This window comes from Drosophila suzukii, assembly GCF_043229965.1.
Source record: "Drosophila suzukii chromosome 2 unlocalized genomic scaffold, CBGP_Dsuzu_IsoJpt1.0 scf_2c, whole genome shotgun sequence".
Taxonomy (NCBI): domain Eukaryota; kingdom Metazoa; phylum Arthropoda; class Insecta; order Diptera; family Drosophilidae; genus Drosophila; species Drosophila suzukii.
In genome coordinates, this window is record NW_027255896.1 from 10,174,545 (window position 1) to 10,197,526 (window position 22,982).

The following is a 22,982-nucleotide window of genomic DNA, read 5'->3' on the forward strand; positions in this document are numbered from 1 at the left end:
AAATCCAAATAAAGAATGCTTGGATATCAATTTATTTCAACAATCAATCAAAGAACAAGTGATCACTCTACTCCAAGAAGCTCAAAAAAAACACGTCAATATCAAATTTAATTTTGAACAATTCTGTAATTATGTTTTGATTAAAGAGAGTGAATATCATTGTGAAATCAATCTAAAGTCATTTCAAACAAAAATGCAAGTCTTAATCTAAATGAAATAATCAAAAATTTAAATGACTATATAAAAAGTGAGATGAGCGAGTTTCAAGAACGAGACAGTGGTTGGTCCCTAATTGAAATAGTTCATTTAGAAGTTAATATAAATAAATATCAGCCAATAAAGGGCTCGAATTTCATTGGTTTACCAAGAGAAATAGTAAATAGAAAAGCCTGCATCAACGTGCAAAATAGAGACGAATATTGTTTTAAATGGGCATTAATATCGGCTTTTGTGAAACTTTCAGTTAATAAGAATCGACCTAATCAATATAAACGTAAAGGCATTTACAACATTGGATCGGATATAATAAATATAAATAATAAATCGTTAAATTTTAGTGGATTAAAATTCCCCACACCGGTCGACAGCATAAAAATATTTGAAGAAAATAATCCTGAAATTAGTATAACTGTGTTGGGTGTAGACAGCGATGAAAAGACAGTCATCGGTCCATATTATTTAACTAATAATAAAACTGGCAACGTTTTACACACTATATATCTACTACTTCTCGAGAAGGATGACAAATATCACTATGCTTGGATTAAAAATATTTCCAAGTAAGTATTAAATTAGAAAATTAAAAAATAAAAAAAATTATATTTATTTCTTTGATTCTCCATTAGATTACTTCGCAAACAAATAACGAAAAGTACGAGGAAGATTCATCTATGCAATGGCTGTTTTCAACATTTCGATGATAGCGACAAACTGGAACGACATGCCTACAAATGAAACGGCGACTTTAAGATTTAAAAATTTAAAAAATCAATTAGATGTTCCCTTTGTGGCATATGCTGATTTTGAGTGTATTTTAGAAGGGATGAATCTGAAAACTTCGGATAACATAAATTTGATTCAAAAGCACATACCGTATGCATATAGTTATTATATAAAGTGTTCATTTGACAATAGTTTGGATATATATCGAATATATTATGGTGAAGATTGTGCAACACATTTTGTTGAGAGCATATATAATGATTGTTTAGTGTTATATCAAAATCACTTAAATGTAACGATACCCTTATATCCGCTATCAATGGAGCAACAAAAAATAATTGACTTAGAACAAAATTGTAGTATATGCGGTAATATATTAACTGATCAATCTAAAAGAGTTCTAGACCATTGTCACTTAACAGGCAAATATAGAGGTGTAGCACATAATAATTGCAATTTAAACTATAAATTAGCAAAATTTTTCCCAATATTTTTCCATAATCTCTCGGCATACGATGCTCATTTATTTGTAAAAGAATTAATTAAAATTCCTGGTGATATTTCTATAATTCCGCTAAACAAAGAGTTTTATATTTCGATCTCAAAGAAAATTTATATAAATCCCAATGAAACGTTAGAACTTCGATTTTTAGATTCATTTAGATTTATGCCTTCCAGTTTAGACAGCTTAGCCAGTTATTTAAAAGAAACAAATCTAACCACAATAAAGTCATTTTTCACGGACCCGAACAAATTTCAAATGGTTAAACGTAAAGGCATATTTCCGTATAGCTATTTAAATTCAGTTGAACGCTTGTCAGATACACAATTACCGTTGCGCGAAAATTTTTATAACCAATTAACTGATAGACACTGTTCTGAAGAGAGTTATCAGCACGCTCAAAACGTTTGGAATGCCTTCGAGTGCACAAATTTATTAGATTATTTATTATTATATTTGAAGGTAGATGTGCTGTTGCTATGTGATGTTTTTGAGAATTTTAGAACAGTATGTAAAAAAATCTATAATCTATCTATCTATCTATCGTGGGATTCTATGTTGAAGACAACTAAAATTGAATTAGAACTACTCACAGATATTGATATGTATAATTTTATAATGAAAGGTATTAGAGGTGGTCTTGTTCAATGTAGTAAACGTCATTCTATTGCAAATAACAAATATCTAAATAACGATTACGACTGTGAGAAAGAATCAAATTATATTGTATACTTAGATGTTAATAATTTATATGGGTATGCTATGTCACAAGCTATTCCGTATAAAAATTTTAAATGGCTAGAAGAAACAGAAGAGGGAAATTTTGAAAATTTTGATTTAAACACGTGCGTAGATGATCAACCAATTGGTTATATTTTAGAGGTCGATTTGGAATACACTGAAAACTTACACAGCCAGCACAATGATTTACCATTTTGTTCGCAGAACAAAAAAAATGAAAATATGCAACAATCAAAATTGATTGCAGACTTGACAAACAAATATAATTATATAATTCACTATAGAAATTTGCAGCAATGTCTTCGACATGGACTGATTTTAAAGAAAATTCATCGAATATTACAATTTGAACATTCTGATTGGCTTAAAAAATATATTGATTGTAACAATCATCACAGAACATTGGCTGTTAATGATTTTGAAAAGAATTTTTTCAAGCTGCTAAACAATGCAGTCTATGGCAAGACAATGGAGAATGTCGACAAGAGAAAATCAATTAGATTAGTGTCCAGGTGGGAGAGTGATGGTAAAAAATTGGGAGCTAGAGCACTTATCTCAAAATTTAATTTTAAGAATATATTGCAATTGGCCGATGATTTCTTTGCAATTCAAATGAAAAAAGTGCATGTTGTCTATGATAAGCCTGTCTACATTGGCTTCACCGTTCTAGAATTATCAAAATTTAAAATGTACAATTTTCACTATGACTATATGAAGCCGAAATATCAAGAAAATATAAATTTAATGTATATGGATACTGATTCTTTTATCTATGATATTAAGACTATAGATTTTTATGATGACATTCGTTTTGAAATTGATCAGCATTTCGATACTTCAGAATATGATAAGGATAATGTTTTTAAATTACCATTGATAAACAAAAAAAAATTAGATATGATGAAAGATGAGTGCAGGGGGATATAATAAATGAATTTATTGGACTCAGAGCTAAAATGTATTCAATACAAGTCTCTAATATAAATAATGCTGAAACAACGGAGATCAAAAAAATTAAAGGAGTAAAGGCGAGTGTGACCTCAAAATTAACTATTAACGATTTTCGAGATTGCTTGTATAAAAAAAATAAGCAAGTTGGAACAATGTACTTATTTAAATCGAAATTACATCAAATTTATACGCAAGAGTATACAAAAGTCACCCTAAACTATTTAGATGATAAGCGCTATATAAAAGAGAATAATATAGACACACTTGCATGGGGTCACAAAGATATAGCCTACTAAGTTAAGCTAAAAATAAAAAAAATTGTCTTTTTTTCTTTATACAAATATATTACATTTTATTTTTTCGAAATAAAAATTTTAAACATAAATGACCACAGTTATATGTATTGAATTTTTGTTCATTTCTATAATTATATTCAATGGGTGGTTTTAAATATTTCACAATTTCAATGGGCGGTTGCAAATCACCAAAACTATCATAGTATTCTTTATAATTTCTATTCTTGAAATATGCTACCCAATGCGTACCACTACCGCTTTCGTTATCTAAATTAATTATCCCACATTCGTTGGTCCATGGTTTCTTGGGGAGACGATCACGCATAAAAACACCACGAAAGTGTCTAAAATGCTGTTTACCAAAATCAATTAAATCAATATCGGTAAGTGCTTGTTTGGGTAGCATATTTATTAGTTTTTTGCTGAATATGGCTTATAAAATAGTCCATATCCTTTCTTATAAGGTTTCAGGAAAAGTCCTTTTCCCATCGCAATTGATTCCATATAGCGGTTATGACGTGTCGCTTGGGCTAATTGTTCTTTACCATTTTTGACAGCGTTTATTGCTTTAGCAACAGCAGATCCACCACTAGCAAGACCACCAACTGCACCAAGTGCAGTCAATATTGGTATCAACGGTAGGAATCCTCCAATTTTTGGTAATGGTATCACCCTCGGAATATTGGAGATATTATTCGCTAGACCTCGTCTTCGTCCTCGTTGTCCTCGTTGTCTTCGATGAAAACTAGGTGGGAGATATCTGAATTGCTTCATCGATACTCGTAGGATTTCTTCGTTTCAAAATTCGCTTCGTTTGACTCACAATGCTTGCGAATGATTTTTTTCTTGTTTGTCGATGACGTCGACGTTGTTTTTTTTATTACTAGCTGGTTTCCTCTTACGTTGACGTCGATGAGATTTGTTTTTAGACATACCTAGACCGAATTTAACTTTTGTTTTCATAGCGTTAGTCACAAACCAAGCAGCAGAACGTTCTTTTAGACCGCTATATTTTGCTTTAAAACGTTCCCACGCTCTATCACCTAAAATATCATCGGCCTGATGACGATTTTTCAGGTCTTTGAATTGTTAATATGCAATATCGTGTTCTCGACACGCTGCATCTAGCGGATTAATCCCTTTGTCTCCACGTTTCAAACGCTCTGCAAGTTTTGTGCCTGGTCCACAAAATTGATATCCTGGCAAATGAAGTTCAATTGGTAGTTTGTTAATCAAGTTGTTAACGAGTCCACTACCAATTCGATACTGATATGAATTTAATTTATGTTTATAATTTATACGCATTATTGCATTTCCTTTTTTTTTTTTTTGTTTTTTGTTTATGACTATTCTGTTTCAATGACAATCGTATATTAAACAAAAACGAAATATATACTCAAATATTTATAGTATTTTCATTAGTAGTTGTAAAAATTTGTCCAATAAAACAACCACAGCAACAACAACAACAACAAACCAGACAAATTAAAGTTCGAAATGTCGATCAAATTTGTGGTGAGGGGGATAGGAGTGGAAAAATTACACATAGCCCATTGTTACCAAATTCGATACGTGCTCTAATTGTGGGGCCATCTAATTGTGGAAAGACAAACGTAATGATAAGTTTGATCCAAAGTCCCAATGGACTTAAATTTCAAAATATATACATTTATTCAAAATCGTTGTATCAGCCAAAGAATCAATATTTAATTAAATTGATTAAACCAATTAAGGGGATACACATGTTCACGTTTTCAGACAAGGAAAAAGTCGTCAGTCCAGAAAGGGCTAGACCACATTCAATAATGATATTTGATGACGTAATCTGTGATAAGCAAACAGCAATAAGAGATTATTTCTGTATGGGTCGCCACAAACACATAGACTCCTTCTATCTATGTCAAACTTATACAAAAATACCAAAACATTTAATACGTGACAACGCTAATTTGATTATAATTTTTAAACAAGATGAAATGAATATTAAACATATTTACAATGATCATGTTATAGGCGATATGACTTTTAAGCAATTTATAAAAATTTGTGAGGAATGCTGGAAGCAAAAATATGAATTTGTTCTCATAAGTAAAGATAATGATATTGATAAAGGACGATATAGAAAAGGATTCGATAGTTTTATACATCTTTAATCATCATCATCTCTCGATCAGCTCTGGATCAGCTCGGCATCAGCTTTGGATCAGCTCTGGATCAGCTCTGAATCAGCTTCGGATCAGCTTTGGATCAGCTTTTGGATCAGCTATATATATATATATATATATATATAATATCATATATTTTACTAGTAAATAAATGGTTTTTAAACAAACAACAACAACAACAACAACCACAGCAGCAATGGTCAAATCAAAAAATAAGACTAAAGTGTTGGATGATCTGATTCAAACCAGATTGTTGTTGACACAGAAATTGAAGAGCATGAAGTCGAATGAAATGGATCGAATTAATATGCTGGAAAATACCTTTAAACCAATTACAAAACCTTTGAATGTGATTGCGGAAAATTTTCTAAAAAAGAACAAGAAGGCAAACAAATACAACAACAACAACAACAACAATAATAAGCGTGAACTGATAAAATATGATGATCATCAGCATCGAGGTCTTCAAGAAGGAGAACAACAGCAGCAGCAGCAGCAGCAGCAGCAACAACAACAACAAAAACAACAACAACATGTTGAAATGCTTAAACACAAAAGACGATACTCTCCAAAGAGGGTTATGCGAAGAAGACTAGACAACACCGACAACACAAACAACGATTTGGAGATAAAAGTGAGAAAATTTAAATCCTATAATGCAAACAGAAGGAAAAGAAGACCTTATCAACGAAGAAACATCCAGCATGAGGATGCTGCTGCTGCTAATGATGATGATGATGCTAATGTGTTTGATATGGAATTTAATCGTCCGCAAATAAGGAGTTTTCCAATAACCAACAACAACAACCCACCCGACTTGATAGATACTTCCAACGATATCCTATCAGACTATACTTCATTTTTGGATAGTCAAAGAGCAAAATACTCTAATTTATTAGAAAAAAACAGTCCTGCACACACACTAAAACGGGGGAACGATGATGACCACAATGCAGTAGTTAGTAGTAGTACATCTGCTGCTCTCCCTCTCCCTCTCCCTCCTGCTCCCCCTGCCCCCCCAGCTCTCCCTCTCCCTCCTGCTCCCCCTGCCCCCCCAGCTCTCCCTGCTGCTGCTGCTGCTGCTGTTGATGATGATTATGATTTAAAATTAAGTCTTTTTAAAAATCTCAAACGTAATGCTAACATTGAGAATTTATCTTTAGCAGCAGTCCAGCCTAATAACAAGAGATATAAATTACCTTTTAATCTGCTACAAAGAGATTCTATGCTTGAAAAAAGTCGTAAGGTCAATGGTCCCAAATTTAATAGATTTAAAAAAACAGCACAGACATCGTCATCGAACATTATAAATTTTATACCGAGATCATACACACACACACAAAAAAAACGAAGTGCTCACACAGAAAATTTACCTCTGCCTCAGTCTTCTTCTTCTTCTTCTTCCTCTAATAAAAGATTAAAATTAATCGAAAAAAGAGATTCTATGCTTGAGAAAAGTTTTTTGATAAATGGACCCAGATATCCAAGATATAACAAGACAAAACAACAGCCACAACAACAACAACAACAACAACAACAACAGCAACAAAACAACAACAATGTGATCAAAAAGGAAAAACAAATTGCAATCAAGAGAAAAGTTTCGATCAAGAAATCACCGTTTTTGCATAATATTCAGCTCTTAAAAAGTCAAAAACAATTGGACATGTTGTATGGTCTGAATATAAAAGAAAATGGTGAATGGTATTTTGCCAATAGTAAATTGAAATATAATAATAATAACACAATTATTATTGATAAGGAAAAATGGAAATTGACTCCTGGTCTATTTCAATTGTTATTTCACACGAAGCCCGCGCATTATTCAAATCTGGACTTGAAAAATTATCGAGATATTCTCTTAAGAACAAACGCATACAAACGAAAATATCAGAATAGTTCACAAGTTAAGGGGTCTAAATCATTTAAGTATCAGCATATTATAAAAAATCTATTCAAACCGAAAACACAACTTATTGGTAAAGGTTTGCTTACAACACAAACAGCAGCAGCAGCACCAGCAACAACAAAATCTTACTCCAAGGAGGATAGAGGATACAAGTATTGGGATGATCCGAATGAATTAATCGAGAGATTACGATTACTATTAGCATCCGAGAGTGCTGGAAATACCAATCACAAAAACGAAATTATATCCATTATTGAAGAGCTTAGAGAGGCAAATATAATAAAATGAATCAGATTAATAAATTTGGTGAAAGCTTGCCGTCCGGAGGAGTAGGAGGAGGAGTAGGAGGAGCAAGTCTAAAAAAATATATTTTAAATCGACAAGAGAAAACGGATATTGATTTAAACAGCTTGAGACAGAGCATAAATATTTTAAAAAGCAAAATAATTACATTGGAAACAAGCCTTCAATCAGAGGTCAGTGAAAGTGCGAATCTTATAAAATTAGCTCTAGAGGACTACTCTCAAGATATTTATACTAAGTATATAGAGCGATTAGAAGAAAATATTCAACGACTTGAAGACGTTCTCTTTAAATTACTCTCTACACAGCTACCTACGGATGAGGTGAAAAAAATTAAAGTACAGTTCCCCATTGTTGTTAAATATATTGACAATAAAATAAAACAAAATGAGTGACAACAACAACAACAACAACAACAACAACAATAACTTGAATGCGGATAAAAGACAACTCACCGAAGAGTTGCATAGACAAGGACGAAAAAATTTTATCAGACGACGTGTGATAATGAAGGGGATAGATGATTTATGGCAAGCCGATTTAGTTGAAATGATACCCTATCAATTATATAATAAGGGATATCGTTATCTTTTAACTGTTATTGACACGTTTTCGAAGCAAGCATGGGCTGTTGCTATTAAAAACAAAACAGGAGACAGCGTCACAAAGAGTATGAAAAGCATTTTCGATGATGCACAAAGAAAACCGAAAAACTTACAAACAGATGATGGTAAAGAATTTTTCAATAAGACATTTCAAAATCTGATGAAATTAAATCATATTAATCATTATTCAACGTATAGTATTTTAAAAGCCAGCATCGTTGAACGATTTAATAGAACCATCAAAAATATGATGTGGAAAGAGTTCAGCTATCAAGGTAGCTACAAATGGATTAATATCTATAAGGCATTGATTGCTAAATATAATAACACATACCATAAAACAATTCTGATGGCGCCAAACGATGTAAGTTTTCTAAATGAAGAATTACTCCTCCAAACCGTTTACAATCATCTGAAAATCACTCATAAACCAAAATTCAAAGTTGACGATTATGTGCGAATAAGTAAATATAAACATGTGTTCGAAAAAGGTTATACTCCAAACTGGACAACTGAGATATTCCAAATCAAACGGATACAAAATACCAATCCCATTACGTATATATTGAAAGATTATCAGGGAAATGATATTAAGGGAGGATTTTACGAATATGAGCTGATGAAAACTAAATTTCCCGATACATATCTAGTGGCGAAGGTTATTAGACGTCGAAATGGTAGAGCATTCGTTAAATGGTTAGGATTCTTATCAGAGCATAATTCCTGGATTGATTTGTAAACACACACACACACACACACACACACACACGCAGCATACTATATATGTGTATGTGTAAAGCCTATAAACATTTCATTCCCTCCCGAACCGTTAAGATGTCGATAACATTAACACTAACAGGCAATACGTCAGTACTTGTTGCAGATTATTTTCCTCCAATTGAACTTGAACAGAACTATCAGTGTGCGTTAATCAGTCTGGACACTTATAATTCGATTCCAAACGTTGACGTAGACAATAATTTATTTCATATTGGTAAACATTTGATAAAAATCCCCGTAGGTTCCTATGAAATCAGCGATATTAATGATCTATTGACACGAAAATATAGAAAGTTAACACAGAATGAGAGCGACGGAAGTCCCAAATTCTATCTAGTTCCAAACTATAACACTTTGCAATCAGAAATTTTCTCTGCAACTGATGAAATATATTTCAATAAGGAAAAGTCAATCGGCTCTTTATTGGGATTCACTTCGAATATATTAAGCCCTAATATATTACATACTTCTGATAAGGCAATTGATATCACAAAAATTAATACCATTTGTGTACAATGCAATATTATAAATAATACATATATAAACAACGAAACAACACACACACTACATCAGTTTGCGCTTGTCGTTAGTCCTGGATATAAAATAACTGAGGTACCACAAAATGTTATATATCTACCAGTAAACACAAAAGAAATACATTCGATAACTTTAAAAATCTGTGATCAAGACGGTAATCTGATTAATTTTCGCGGTGAAAGAATTACAATAAGATTACATTTAAAACCAATATAAAAAAAATGATTATATACAACAACAACAACAACAACAACAACGTCTATAAAAAGGCATTATCACTCAATTCTCCCTCACTCGCTTCACCAACGCTGACCAGATTAGCTAATCGACAACAACAACGACGGCGACGACAACGAGAGTTTAGGATTCAAACTAAAAAAAAAAAATGTCACATATAATTAACGTGCTCGAGAAACCGACTATTGATAATTCAATAATAAAGAAAGATTATCATAGTTATTCACCCTATTTGCGATCGTATGAGAACAATGACGAAATTCGGATTGCCATACAAAATCAAGATTTGTATGTGTTGCCGAGCGAAAGTTTTCTTCACATTCAAGGGCATATCACAAAAGTTGATGATCAAATCGAAACCACAATAGCTTTATTGAACAATTGCATGGCGTATCTATTTAGTGAAATACGATATGAATTGAATGGTATTGAAATTGATCGAACACGACATTTGGGTGTAACAAGCGATTTAAAAAATTATTTATCAATTAAACGAAATCAAGAACACTTGCTCGAAAATTGTGGATGGTCCATCACAGACAATTTAAAACTTGAAAGAGGAAACTTTAATTTTTGCGTGCCGTTGAATCTGTTACTTGGATTTGCTGAGGACTACAATAAAATACTGCTGAATGGGAAACACAAGCTAATTCTATTAAGAGGAAAAGATAACGATGATGTTTATAAGAGCACTGCTGTAGCTTTAACAATGAGTCAATTGAAAATGACGATTTCGAGCATTGTTTGGAAAATGCCCCATGTACAATTGTCTGATGCTTATAAATTGTACATGTTTAATGTGATAAACAAACAAACGCCATTATTGATTCCCTTCAGGAGTTGGGATATATACTATAACCCAGTAGTTCCACAAACTACATTTATTTGGAGTGTTAAATTAGCTGCTGAAACTGAACGCCCTCGCTATGTTATTATCGCATTTAAAAACAATAAGAAGTATGTTCATTGTGATTTAGTCGATGTGAAAGTATATCTCAATTCTGAAGTATATCCGTATGACGGATTAAATCAAAATTTTTCTTATAATAGATATGCACTATTATACGATATGTATATCAATTTTCAAAAAAGTTACTACGGCTGTGCTGTGAGTCACAACCGTTATTATCGCTAGAGACTTATAAAAATAAGGCTCCCATTATTGTCTTAGATGTAACGCATCAAAATGAAGCAGTAAAAAGTGGACCCATTGATATACGAATTGAGATTAAAACACAAAGTAATATCCCTTCAAAAACATCTGCATACTGTCTCATAATTCATGATAAATTGTTCGAATATACACCGCTATCAAACGAGGTTAGAAAAATATTATAAATATATATATATATACAATGTACGTATATGTGAATATTTTTTCTATTGCGTTCTCTGTGAGAATGCAAGCAAGCAAGCAAGCATTAGTAGCAAGTCGAACTGCAAGCTAGAAACTACAATCAAAACGAGAATAAAAACCAAAAAAAAAAAAAATATAATAAATAAAAATAAAAATGTTGCGAATAATAATCATTGTAATTATTTTACTATTCGGTTGCAATTTCGGGGAGGGAAACTGTAATCCTATTCCGAATCCTGAATTTGCTTCTATTCTGAATATCACCAATAGTATCAATACAAATACAAAAAGTGTAGAATTTAATATAACATTATCGAACAACGAGGTGTTAAAAGTAAACCTCTCATTAGAATTTATGAGACAACCATCATCAACACCACCACCACCACCACCACCAACCACAACAATAAAACCCAGTGAGTGGGTGGAATTGATAACTGAATCGTCAACACCAACACCACCAGCAGCACCACCAACATCAACAGCTAACGATGAGGACAATGCCGAGGATAATATTAAAGTTACGGTTGATCAAGTAATCGAATTGTTTCAAGCAAACCTAATAGAAAAGGAGAAAAATATTGGAGGAATACTGAATGCAACAGTACCATTCTATAGGCACTTTAATCTCCAATATAAAGAGTCGGCTATATCAATTCGTTGTTTGTATAAAAGCAATTATGAGAAGAGAACACTAAATATAAAATGCAATCAATATATTGAGACAATCATTATTGAACGTTTATTAGCAAACGGTGAGGTAGAACAAACATTTGTCGAAAAAAACCCCTACACCCTGAAGAACATTATCCTCAACGAAGACATCAACAACTATATACAAACTGAGACGATGACAATCACTTGAGAGAGAGAGAGGGGCACGCGCTAGAAGTCGATTACAACACACAAACAAACAGACGCAGCCAATAAACGATAATCAGTGGAGAGCCGGAGCCCCGAGAGAAAGAGAGCAGACAAAAAAAACTTTTTTAATCTTTTTTTATACTTATACCTATATATATTTATATACACATACTTTATTCATGCATTTACTTACTAGTGTTGTTGTTGTTACTAAGCTATCAGCCCAAAACAAATGCAGCTAATACTCAATAATCAGTAGAGAGAGCCAAAGCCAGAGCCCGAGAGAGAGAGACGTCAAAAAAAAAAATTTATATTCTTTATACCTATATATTATACATGCATTCATGCATTTTTTTACTTTAATCACAATTCTGTAAAACTAGTCTTTAAGCATTCACCCACAGGGAAAGTATATAATCGCATAATAAAAATTAATAATAAATACACAAAATGAAAATAATTATGGTTTTGATATTATTATTTGTACTTGGAATCTTCGTTGGAATAGCGTCAGTAAAAAGCGAATATGATATCAAAAAAATTCCCTACCAAACGGAAATTAAATACTCTAGTTTTGATCTCGTTGTAAACGAAACATTGACTGTCAAAGTAAATTTAATTTTTGAACTTAATACCGCATTTGTGGAAGTGATTCGAGAGAGCAGCAGCAGCAGCAGCAGCAGCAGCAGCAACAACAAAAATCAAAATGATATTAGATTTAAACGAGATTTGGTACTATTCGAACATATGCCTCTTACTTTCCCCACGATCGATGAGGTAGTTGAAAATTTCCGCCGAGAGTTAATTAGAAAAGAAGAGGATATTGGTGGAATAATTGACGCACCCGCTGTAATTTGTAGATATTTCAAATTAAAAGTATTGAGAAGTATTGTCAATATTCGATGCAATTATCATAGCGATTTCGAAAATAAAACATTACGAATTTTTTGTCATCACTATAATGCTGTAAGCAATACCAATGAGCGAAACCTGATAGAGAAAAATTATTTTTTTGAACGAGACTTTACCAACGATGAGGGAGATGATTATTACGATAAAGCCAACCCCACCAACCTTCAGTTAGAGAGACACATCGGAACGTATAACATCAATGATTATCAACAGGTTTTGCATATGAATATTCAATAATAACAACACACAAAAAAAAAAATAATGACATTTACAAAAAAAATTATTGATTTTATTCAAAATTATCTACACATTCTGTCGCCCGAGGATAAAGAAACTCTCCAAAGTATACATATGCGATTAGAACATATTAAAAATTTAAATATTACCTTTAATCAAATGGAAACGAATAAAGAGATGAGTACAACTTATGCTACTGCTGCTGATGATGTAGTAGATTGTGAAAAAGAACAACATTTCAAGTACATACAACAAAAATTGGTTGATGAACATGACGCATTACAAATTATGACTTCCTATCAAATTTTGTAAGTATACTACTTATAAATATATATATATATCAGTTATTTTATTTGTTATATATATATTTCAGATCATCATCATCATCATCATCGTCAACATCTAGTATATCCGAATAATAAGTGGGAGGCTTCCTGTGTTGTTTGTGTGTGTGTGTATTATAGAGCGAGAGATTGTAAAAAGGAAAACAAAGAAAATGGGTGGAAAAATTAAGGCAAGATAGAATGTGATATATAGTATATAGATTCAGCTATAAAATTGAGTGTATGTTGGTCAGTAGATTTAGTATGTTGAAAATTTTATTTATTTATTTTATTTATAAAGAGCTAACAAATAATTGAAATTATCAGCTAGCAATGATGTTGAGCAATGGCGACGTGGGCCTTCAGCTCGAATTGTATATAATATTATTTTTTAGGGTTTCTTATAGGTATTTATTTCTATTGTTTAGCTTAGGTAGAGTTATCCTATATGCGGTGGTATAAATTTGTGTTTTTTAGAAATTGTATAATTTTTGATATGTTTGGTGGTGTGGGATTGGAAAGTGCTTCTAGTGGATTGGTGTTATTAAATATTTGTTGTCTTTGGATGTTTAGCGCGTTGCAAGTGGAAAGTAAGTGTCTTATTGATACAATGTCGTTGCAGAATGGGCAGGTATTGGTATGGTTTGGATCGATGTAGTGTGTGTGGGTTATTTTGGTGTGTCCAAGTCTGAGTCTTGTTATTTTTATCTGGTCTAAACGTGAGATGGATAAGTGGTTGTTCTTTGTGATGTGGTAGCTGTTGAGTTGGAGTTGGTTAATTGACTGGTACCAGGCTGATGTCTTCGTTATATGTAATAGTGTTTTGGCTTGGTGTGTGTTTTTTATATATTTTAGTATGTCTTTTGTGTTAAGATTTTCAATAGTTATAAGTGGTTGTTTGATTGCGTTTTTTGCTAGGGAGTCCGCCAGTTCATTTCCTGGTATTCCTACGTGGCCGGGTATCCAGAGCAGTTTGAATTTGTTAGGGAATTTTTGTAGCAGGTTGCGGGCGTGTGAAATGTAATGCTCAATATTGTTTGTGTTTTTTATTGCGTCGATGGCAGAGAGAGAGTCAGAGCATATGCAAAATTTGCCTCTTTTCTTCTTTAATATTTCGAGCCCCTCTACAATCGCTAGCAGCTCAGCGGAAAACACTGACGAGTAGTGTGGTAGAAGGCCTAGTTTTATGCTATCTGTTTCGGTTGTGATTGCGAGGCTGGTAATTGTGTTTGTATGCGATCCATCTGTGTAAATGTAGGTGAATTTGTGATTGTCTTTTGTCTTAATTTCTGTGAATAGTTTCCGAAAAATTTGTGGTGTTGTGTTTTTTTTGTTGTATGTACTTAGCGATGTGTCGATTTTTAACATATCAGTGTTCCAGGGTGGTGCGGTCTGTGCACGCTGAGTAACTTGTTTGAGGGGGAGGTCGTGCGCTTTGGAGTTTTCTATTATGCGGTCTATTGTTGATTTGTATTGTGGTCGTTTTGGTGGTCGGTATGATTTAAGAATTTTTATTATTGGTGAGTTTTTGGCGTTAATCAGGGATTTTAAAATGTTTGTTGTTAGGAGGTCACGTCTATCTTCTAGTGGGTCTGCGCGTGCTTCGTACAGGATGTTGTCGATAGGTGTCGTCCTGAATGCGCCAAGAGCAGTTCTGAAGGCAGTGTTTATCGGTGATTTTACTTTTCGTAATGTTGTTTGTGGGCAATATCCGTAGATTGGAAGGCCGTAGTCTGCTTTTGCGGTGATGATTGCTTTTGTGACGTTTAGGAGTGTAGACGTGTTGCAGTTGAATTTTGGGCTTGAGAGGCATTTTATTATGTTAATTGATTGTTTGAGGCTGTGTGAGAGTAGTTCAGTGTGCGTTTTCCACCTGTATTTGTTATTGAAATGTACGCCAAGTATTTTTAGTGATGTTTCGTTTTGTATTTGTATGTTACCCGTGGATAAAGTGCAGTTGCAGTTGTGCTTTCTGCAGACGTGCAGGTGTTTGCATTTTGTGGTCGAGAGCTTGGCGCCAGAGTATTCGGCCCAGTCCAGTATGGTGGTTATGATGGGGTTAAGGTTTATGTTGATATTTTTTCTGTTTTTTAGTTTTAGTATCAAGTTAAAGTCGTCCGCATATGCGCTTAGGCTAATGTTGGGATGAAGAGTGAGTTTTTCTGCTAGTTGGTTGTATGCTATCACAAAGAGGATCACGGAAAGTGGAGAGCCTTGAGGTATGCCGTTTTGGATGGGTTGAAAGGAAGAGAGGTCGGAGTTGATACGAACCAGTATTTTTCTGTTTGTCATATAGTTTTTTATGTAGTTTGTTATTTTTGGTCCTGTTTTCCAACTGGCGAGTTGATTGAGTATGGAGTGGATTCCAATTCTGTCGAAAGCTTTTGCGAAATCTAGGGATATGATGGATGCGTGGTTTCTTCTTGAGATAGCTCTTGCTAATAGATGGTCAACTAGCAGTAGACTGTCCATAGCTGATTTACCTTTTCTGAAACCAGTTTGGCTGTTTTGGATAAGTTTGTCGTTTAGTACAAACCACCACAGTCGTTTTGCTATAATTTTATCAAGAATTTTTGATAGACATGAGTTTAGTGAGATTGGCCGGTATGAATTTAGGTTGGTTTTATCTGTGTTTGGTTTTATTATTGGTATTATAAGACTATTTTTGTAGGTTTGTGGGATGTAGTTATTTAATATTGAGTTTTGCAGGCTTATTATTCTATTTTTTGTTGTTTTACCTATGTTTTTTATCATGGTATAGTTAATTCTGTCCAGTCCGGGTGTATTTCCTTTTAGTGTGTTTAGTGCTGCTGCGAATTCTATTGGTGTTATGGGCTTTTCTATTTCTATTGCTCTTTTGCTGGGAATGTATGACAGGGTGTGTGTGTTATTAAGTGATGTTTGCTTTTGGTGTATGAATGTGGTCGTAAAATTTGTATCGGATGATATTTCTGAAAAATTTTTGCAAAATAAGTCTGCGATTTCTAGTTTGTGGGTGGTGTTTTGGTTTGTGGTTGGGTTAAATATGCAGTGTATGTTTTTTTGAGGGTTGAGTCCGCAAAATCGTCGGATGTTGCTCCAGATTGTTTTTGGGGGTGTTTCGGGTGAGATTTGGGAAGTGAAGTTGTTTATACTTTGTTTTTTATCTTGTTTTAGTGTTAGTCTAAATAGTGCATTTGCTTTTTTGTATTTCAGGATGTGTTCTGTAGTTATGTTTCTTCTTAGATCGTGCCATTTCTTCATTTTGTCTGCTCTCAGTTTGCTAAGGTTATTGTTCCACCATGGTACATTTTGGGTCTTACTTATAGGGTGTGTTTGGGGTATTGCTTTGTGGGCGCTGGAGAGGATTATTTTGTGGATTGTTGCAGCTTCCTTGTTTATGTTTGTGCTTGGTTGTCTTTGTGCGGAGTATTCTTCAGTTAGCTGGCAAAATTCTTGCCAGTTTGCTTTGTCGGTTAGAAATGTAGGCTTACGTGGAGTGACTTGGCGGTTCGATGTGTTGGAGGTGAAGAGGGTAATAATTATGGGGAAGTGGTCGCTGCCAAACAGATTATCTTCTGTTTGCCATTTGCTGTCGATTTGTAGCATTGGGCTGCTGAAAGTTAGATCAACGTTTGTTAGTGTGTTGTGTGTGCTAAAGTGAGTAGGAGACATGTCGTTTAATAAAATATAGTTTGATTGGGTTATAAATTTCTCTAATATTTTTCCCCTTGTGTTGTTCTGATTTGAGCCCCAGTTTTTGTGCCAACCGTTAAAGTCGCCAGTGATCAAGGTGGGTATGTGTGAGGTGTCTAGTACGGCCTGAAGGTTTTGCAGTGAGAAAGATTTGTTAGGTGCGATGTAGGCTGAGATAATTCTGAATTTAAGTTTGGAGTTCAGTTCCATGCATACCGCGTCAAAATCGTCGCTAAGGGTTATTTCTCGAGCTTGCAGTGATTTGTGGGCTAGGAGACCTACGCCACCGTGGGAAGATGAGGTGTTTTTTGAAATAAGTATATAGTTAATGGGTATGGGAATGTGACTGGTAAATTTTATATGTGTTTCTTGTAAAGATACTATAAGTGGTGTGTGTTTTTTAATGATTGTTTGAAGTTCGCCGTAGTTGTTGATATATCCATTCATATTCCATTGTATAATCTTCATAGTCGTTTTAAAAGCCAGTAGTTTGTTGTTGGTAAAGGATTAGTTGATTGAGTACCTGTTTTTTGCTAACTGCTGCTAAAAGTGTCACATACTTTCTGAGTCGCTTATGTTAATGTGCTTGTTTTTGTTAAGATTTTTTGGTTGGTTAGTTTTGGTGGCTTTTAAGTTGGTTGTTAGTGTCTTGTTTTTGTCCTTAGAGAAAATACGTAGTTTCAGATCTTGGGTCCTTTCGCTTGCCATGTTGTCCTTTGAGGTGGTAGGGGGGTCGAGATCCATGCTGATAACATCAGTTGTTTGGTGAGCGGGTGAAGTTTGTGGGGGTGGTGTGGTGTTTGTAAATTGGGTTGGTGTGGAGGTGTCTGTAGAGAGGTCTTGGTATGATGTTAGTTTTCTTTGTTGATGTTCGTGTGTTGCTTGCGTGTCATTGTTTTGTTTTGTGTGCTGGGGTGTGGGTGTTATTTTTGTGGTAGTTGTTGTTTTTGGGGTCTGTTGTTTAGATAGGACAGATGCAAAGCTGTTGCTAAGATGTTGGTTGCGACGAGTGTAGTATAGTTCTAGTGCAGTTTTGTGATCCACTTTTTGTGTAGTTTTTATTGTGATCAGTTCTTTTTGTTTTATGAATGTTGGGCAGCTGCGGTCTAGTGGGCTGTGTTTTGCGTCTGTTTCGAACATGTGTTTGCAGTTAATGCAGCATTTTTCGCTGTTGCATTTCTCATTTTCTTCGGTGTGGACTTTCTCGGAGCAATTCTTGCAAAGTTCATCGGGGCTTTTACAGGTTGGAGTCGGGTGTCCAAATCGTAGGCATTTTCTGCACCTTAATGGGAGCGGGATGTATGGGCGTACGCGGATCTTTTCGTATCCAATGTTCAGGGAGTCTGGGAGAGTAAGGGTTTGGAATGTTATTATAATTAAGCCAGTTTCTGTTAAAGCTTGATCTTGTTTTTTTAGGATGATGACTTTTTGATGTTTTAGTTCGTTTAGTATTTCGGTTTCGTCTATACTGCGTAATTCGTTGCAGTATATGACCCCCTTAGAGAAGTTCAAGGTCTTGTGTTCGGTGGCTTTTACTTCAATGTCTGCCATGTTTTTTATTCTAAGTAATTTGTTTGCTTGTAAATTGTTCTTAGTTTTAACTAATAAGTAGCCCGATCGAGTGTTTTTGCATGACTCCACTTCTCCTCCGCACGCGAAATCGATGGTTTTTTTAATTAGGAAGGGTGATACATTTTCAAAAGACTTATTGTCGGTTCTGGTGATTACAATGTATTTTGGTTCGCCTAGGTGTTTGTTGTATATTGATGTTCTACTTATGTCAGGCGGTTTATCCATTGTTGTTGTTTTTATTGGGCTGGCGCCCGGCACGTGGATTTGTGTTTGATGTGTTTGTTGTGTTTGTTGTTTTTGATTGTTGCGAATTTTGTTTTGTGCACTTGTTTGTTTTTTTGCTGGTAAGCTAGCAAGAGCTGCTGTTTGCGATTAGCACTACGGGAGCACAGAGGTAACACGTCTTATCTCCAAGAAGTTTGAGGTGATACTGATGTTGAAAATTATTCTCGAGTCTCTCTCTCAAGCATTTCGAACAAAAAAAAAATGCATTTTCGCGTATTCCTATTACTGTTAGTATGCGCAGTCGCTAAAATCACTTCAAATCAAACAACAACAACAACAACAACACCACAACCCCCGACAACAACAGAAACAGCAACAACAACAACAACAACAACAACACAAACAACAACCAGCACCAAAGAACCAGACTCATCAGCAGCAGCAGCAGACAACACAACATCAGCAACACAAACAACAACCAGCATCAAAGAACCAGACTCATCATCAGCAGCAGCAGCAGCAGCAGCAGCAGACAACACAACAGCAGCAACACAAACAACAACCAGCATCAAAGAACCAGACTCATCATCAGCAGCAGCAGCAGCAGCAGCAGCAGCAGCAGCAGCAGCAGCAGACAACGATGACGTTTCAAAAACATCACTCGTACCAAAATATGTCTATCATATTAACATTACTATTATATTTTTATTATTGCTTTTGTTAGTCTATCTTGCAATTGTAATATTTCAAATAATCTTTTCCTGTTATATAGACTGCATCAAAGTTGAGATGACTGAAGATACAGCATCACCAGTTCGAAATAATAATAATAATAATTACGAACTTAATAATGCATATTGTACTCAAAATATTTAAAAAACAAAAAAAAAAATAGAAATAAATTAAAATACTAATATTTCATATTGTGGTGAAACTAAAAAAAAAAAATCGTATTTAATATTGGGGTGAGCGGGAGGGAGGGCGGTAGGGAGAGCGGGAGGAGGGCGGGAGGGAGAGCGGGAGGGAGAGCGAGAGCGGGAGGGAGGGCGGGAGGGAGAGCGAGAGCGGGATTTTTTTATCACTCACTTGTTGTGCAGTTGAGGAATTTAAATCACCCACTCAGCCAATAAATTTAAAACACTTTATTTCTTCGTTATCACAAGAAAAAAAAATACAAAAAATAAAAATACATACTTTATATTGCACTGTGTGTGTGTTTTTTTTTTTTTTTTTATATTAAATAAGCTTAAATATATACAAGAATATAAGTGGTAGAAGAAGAGAAGAGGTAGAAAAAGTTCCGATCCCGCGGGACTGCCGCAAAGCTATACTTCGCGGGACGGATGGCGGTCAGGTTGCCGCTCGTCCTTATAACTCCATGCGTCGACTCCGTTCTCGACGCCTAAGATCCTTCAGGATGCCAGCGGCCATGTTGGCTATCGCGTCCCACTTGCTTTGATCTTCCAGCATGCAGCTGATCACGTTGTCCGCTGTCAGGTTACATACGGTTGTCGTTTCAGCTTCGGCTCGGTTCCTATCGTATAGGGGGCAGATGAATAGCGCGTGCTCCGCGTCTTCGATGCTTCCTGTGCCGCAGTGGTCGCAGTAGGGGTTTAGCTCATGCTTAAACCTATGCAGGTATTCCTTAAAGCATCCGTGCCCGGAGATCATCTGCGTGAGGTAGAAGTCTACCTGTCCGTGTCGTCTCTGCAGCCAGGGGGTTAGATTTGGAATTAGCCTGTGCGTCCACCGCCCTGTGGTCGCATTGTTCCACCTCATTTGCCATGCCTCGATCGTGTTACCGCGTTGGGTCCTGCTTCCTCTGCTCCCAGTTCTTCGTTCTGCCGCCAGCAGGTCTATCGGTATAGTACCGGCTACCACTAGCGCGGCTTCCTCAGATACCGTGCAGAAGCTGCTTGTGATGCGCAGTGCGCAGCGTCTGTAGACAGCTTTGCACTGGCGGCTGTATGATGCGGTCTTCATAGCCTCGGCCCATATGGGCGCGGCGTACATTATGATAGATGTCACCACTGTCGCTATAATCCTTCTGCTGTGCTGCTTTGGTCCTCGAGTATTGGCCATCATCCTTGAGATGGCTGCAGTCGTTCTGGATGCTTTGGCTGCGGCATACGATAGGTGCGTCTTAAACGATAACCTGTGGTCGATCAGTACTCCAAGATACTTGATTGAGGCGCTTGTTTCTATTAGAGTTGATCCGACTCGAATTATGGCCTTCTCCACAGTCTTCCTGCTGCTTATGAGCACTGCCTCCGTTTTGTGCTCGGCGACTGCTAACCCGTTGTCTGTGAGCCAGCACATAAGGGTGTCTATCGAGAGGCTGCATCTATCCGTGATCTCATCGAGGGTTTTCGCTACCGTTACCAGCGCTATGTCGTCCGCAAATCCCACAACTGTGCATCCTTCGGGTAGTACCTGCCTTAGGATCCCGTCGTACATGACGTTCCACAGTATCGGGCCCAGGACTGAGCCTTGAGGTACTCCTCCTGTCACCAGGTACTCGTGCTCTCCGGCATCAGAGGAATATGTGAGCACTCTGTCCTTGAAGTAGTCCGCTACGAGCTCGATCAGGTAGTTCGAGATTCCCATGCGCTGAAGTGCCTGCAGGACAAGGTTCCAGTTGGCAGAGTTGAAGGCATTCTTGACGTCCAGGGTGCAGACGAGGCAGTACTCTTTTGAGCCACCTAGCCACCTTTCTCCTTCGATTGCGTTAGCAGCCAGTTGGGTGACCGTTTGGATCGCGTCAATAGTGCTTCTTTTTCTCCGGAAGCCAAACTGGTGGTCCGATAACGCTCTGAGTTGATCGAGTTCTTTTTCGAGGTGGGTGCAGATTATGCGCTTGAATATTTTCCCCGTTGTATTCAGCATACATAGGGGTCTGTACGAGGATGCGTCGTCGTTCAACTTGCCCGGTTTTGGGATAAGCACCAACCTTTGTCGCTTCCAACCTATGGGGAAGGTTCGTTGGGTGAGACACATGTTGTACATCTTCGTGAATATACCAGGGAAGTTTGCCACCAATGTGTGCAGTGCAGCATTGGGAATGCCGTCGGGGCCAGGGGCTTTTTCGACTTTGGTTTTCGTTAGCGCAGCCAGGACTTCGGCTTCGCTGGTGAGAACAGTATCGCCTTCCCCGGTAGCTTGCCAGGTAAGGGGCGGCTGGGTGGGGAACAGGGTGGACACTATTTGGCCAAGCTGTACGTGGCCGGTAGGGGTCGGCTGTCTGTTGAGCTTACCCATGACCATCCTGTATGCTGACCCGAATGGCTCTGCATCCGCCGCTTCGCACAGCTCCTGGAAGCATCTGGCCTTGCTAACTTTAATCGCGTTCTTCAGCACCTTTCTCTTAGCTCTGTAGGTTTCCTTTAGCTCCTGGCTTCCGCGTCCTCTGCTTCTCTGACACCTGCGCCGGGCCGCTAGGCAGTCTCTCCTCGCGCTCCCTATTTCGTCATTCCACCATGGTACTGGTCTTCGCCCGTTACCACCTTTCGTGGCCTTCTCCATAGATGCGTCGCACGCTTCCTTCATTCTCTCGGCTATGTTCCTCGCGCATGTGTTAGCGTCTCCTGTAACGCAGACGCCTTCCATGTGGGCTAGGAGGGACACTGTGTTCAGGGTATGCGCTTTGTATGTCGTTTGGCGGCTGCTTGGGGCGGTCAGTCTGGGGCTTGTCTGGGTGATGATCAGGGCGTGGTCGCTGTGGGTGTATATGTCTGACACCCTCCATACACAGTTGCGTGCCAGTTCAGGGCTAGCGAAGGTCAAGTCGATGATTGACTCCCGACCTGACTTGCTGAAGGTTGGTCTATTACCTTCATTGAGTAGGCATAC

The 22,982-nt window shown here is 36.5% G+C and overlaps 1 protein-coding gene and 1 long non-coding RNA gene across 2 annotated transcripts; both read left to right on the top strand.

The window, feature by feature from the left end:
* Positions 1-618: 618 nt before the first annotated feature.
* On the top strand, positions 619-1,179 carry LOC139354210 (uncharacterized). Its single transcript, XR_011605328.1, has 2 exons — positions 619-779; positions 846-1,179. It is a non-coding gene; the product is annotated as an uncharacterized lncRNA (long non-coding RNA).
* A 4,695-nt stretch (positions 1,180-5,874) lies between these two features.
* On the top strand, positions 5,875-19,921 carry LOC139354293 (myb-like protein Q). The gene is made up of 3 exons (XM_070998513.1): positions 5,875-6,231; positions 19,426-19,808; positions 19,906-19,921. Exons 1-3 carry the CDS (start codon positions 5,875-5,877, stop codon positions 19,919-19,921), a joined length of 756 nt encoding a protein of 251 aa, XP_070854614.1.
* The last annotated feature ends 3,061 nt before the right edge of the window (positions 19,922-22,982 follow it).

What these genes read in the sequence shown, in the direction of transcription:
- LOC139354293 (XM_070998513.1), top strand. Translation starts at nt 5,875, where the DNA reads ATGAAGTCGAATGAAATGGATCGAATTAATATGCTGGAAAATACCTTT. An exon ending in ACAACGATTTGGAGATAAAA is followed by an intron (nt 6,232 to 19,425) that starts GTGAGAAAATTT and finishes TATTACTGTTAG; the next exon opens with TATGCGCAGTCGCTAAAATC.